We start from the raw sequence: 1736 nt of genomic DNA, 5'->3' as shown, positions 1-1736 counted from the left end.
GAACCACTTGCCGCAGGAGGCGAATCTTAGCGATAGTACACACGACTCGTGCAGGTGTAGCTGATACTTGTCGGGATTGGAGGCGTGCAACACCTCTACGTTCGAGTTCTCCATGCCCACAGCTAGCCATTCTCCCGTGGGACAGTAACCTAACGAGAATATCTGCGACGTGAAGTCGTGTTGCTTCAGCTGTCTTCCCTCTCGCAGATCCCAAGAACGCACGGTGTTGTCCAATCCGCCGGTCCACAATTTCGAACCATCCGCGGAGATATCGATACAGGAGGCACCGTCTGTGTGACCTTGGAACTGTCTGACCAGAGACTGATTCTGGAGATCCCAGACGGCGATGCTGCCGTCGCTGCAGCAGCTGAAGCAAACCTTCGAGTCCGGCGAAATCGCGAGAGCGTAACACGCAGGAGCGGAAGAGATTAATTCGGCCTTGATCCTTGGGGTTGGACACGCCAGATCCCAGATACTCAGCCTGCTGGCCTCACCGCCGACTATCAGCGTCCTGCCATCCGGGAGCAGCTTCACAGACCTGCACACGTCACGTCACGTTTCCGTGTTTACAGTGTGGACAATGTATAGTCTTCTGTCTGACAACAGCGTGACCGGTAGGCGTCGTTTTTATTTGATAGCAATCGTGTAGAAATATGACCCACTTCTCCGATGACGCGGTGCGGGAAAAGGCTCAGTTCTTTTCTGAGTTTCGTGAGGAGACGAGATTTTTTGTCGAAAGTGGCGTAGGTGGGAAAATTTGCGGACAGCGAGGATTTTTAGTCAAAGGTGAGGTTCATTGGGAAAATTTGGGAATAGGGAGGATTTTTGGCCTAAATTGCCGTATTTTGGGAAAATTTGTGAACAGGGAGGAAATATGATCGTTTTACCAACGACGCGTTGGAGAAAAAGGCTCAGTTCTTTTCTGAGTTTCGTGAGGAGACGAGATTTTTTGTCGAATGTGGCGTAGGTGGGAAAATTTGCGGACAGCGAGGATTTTTAGTCAAAGGTGAGGTTTATTGGGAAAATTTGGGAATAGCGAGGATTTTTACTCAAAAATGACGTTTATTGGGAAATTGTGCGAGTAGGGAGGAAATATGACCCTTTACCAACGACGCGTTGGAGAAAATGGCTCAGTTCTTTTCTGTGTTTCGTAAGGAAATGACATTTTTAGCCAAAGTGACGTAAAAATGGGAAAATTTGCAAATAGTGAGGATTTTTGGCCAAAATCGCTGTATTTTAGGAAAATTTGCGAATAGCAAGCATTTTTAGTCAAAATTGTCATATACCTAAAAAATTTGGGAATAGCGAAGAAATATGACCCTTTCCCAATAACGCGTTGAAGAAAAAACTTCAGTATTTCTCTGACCTTCATAAGGAAACTATATTAAAAGGGATCGCAATTGGAACAATGTCACCTTCTTCACGTCTAATCTTCATCCACCAATAGATCCCCCAAAACAACAATTAAACATCTATCAAAACCGCATATTCACTACTGTTTACCAAAAACATTACGTTTAATTACATTTTTCAATGCCAAAGTTTCGATCTCGTTCCAATAAAAGAAAGGTGAGAGAAATTCAGATCAAAGCTTCAAATTTAATCCAAATAAATACAACAAATCACCAACGATCCACATATAATTGCCCCCATTTACGAAAGTGTCAAATCCTCGATAGATCCGTCCGGTGTACCAATAAAAAACAAAAAAAAAAAAAAAGAAGCACAGCTAATGT

At 44.1% G+C, this 1736-nt stretch overlaps 1 protein-coding gene across 1 annotated transcript in view; it reads right to left on the bottom strand.

The window, feature by feature from the left end:
• The window catches only part of LOC108578734 (protein groucho-like), a 63773-nt gene that overhangs the window by 1938 nt on the left and 60099 nt on the right, over nt 1-1736 (bottom strand). Inside the window, exon 11 of the mRNA XM_017942111.1 lies at nt 1-538. Coding sequence (XP_017797600.1) covers nt 1-538 — 538 coding nt within the window. The remainder of the gene's footprint in view (nt 539-1736) is intronic.

The sequence above is a fragment of the Habropoda laboriosa genome, unplaced genomic scaffold, assembly GCF_001263275.1.
Source record: "Habropoda laboriosa isolate 0110345459 unplaced genomic scaffold, ASM126327v1 scaffold28, whole genome shotgun sequence".
Taxonomy (NCBI): Eukaryota; Metazoa; Arthropoda; class Insecta; order Hymenoptera; family Apidae; genus Habropoda; species Habropoda laboriosa.
Note: the sequence above shows the minus strand (reverse complement) of the source record. Positions and strands in the feature narration are given on the sequence as shown.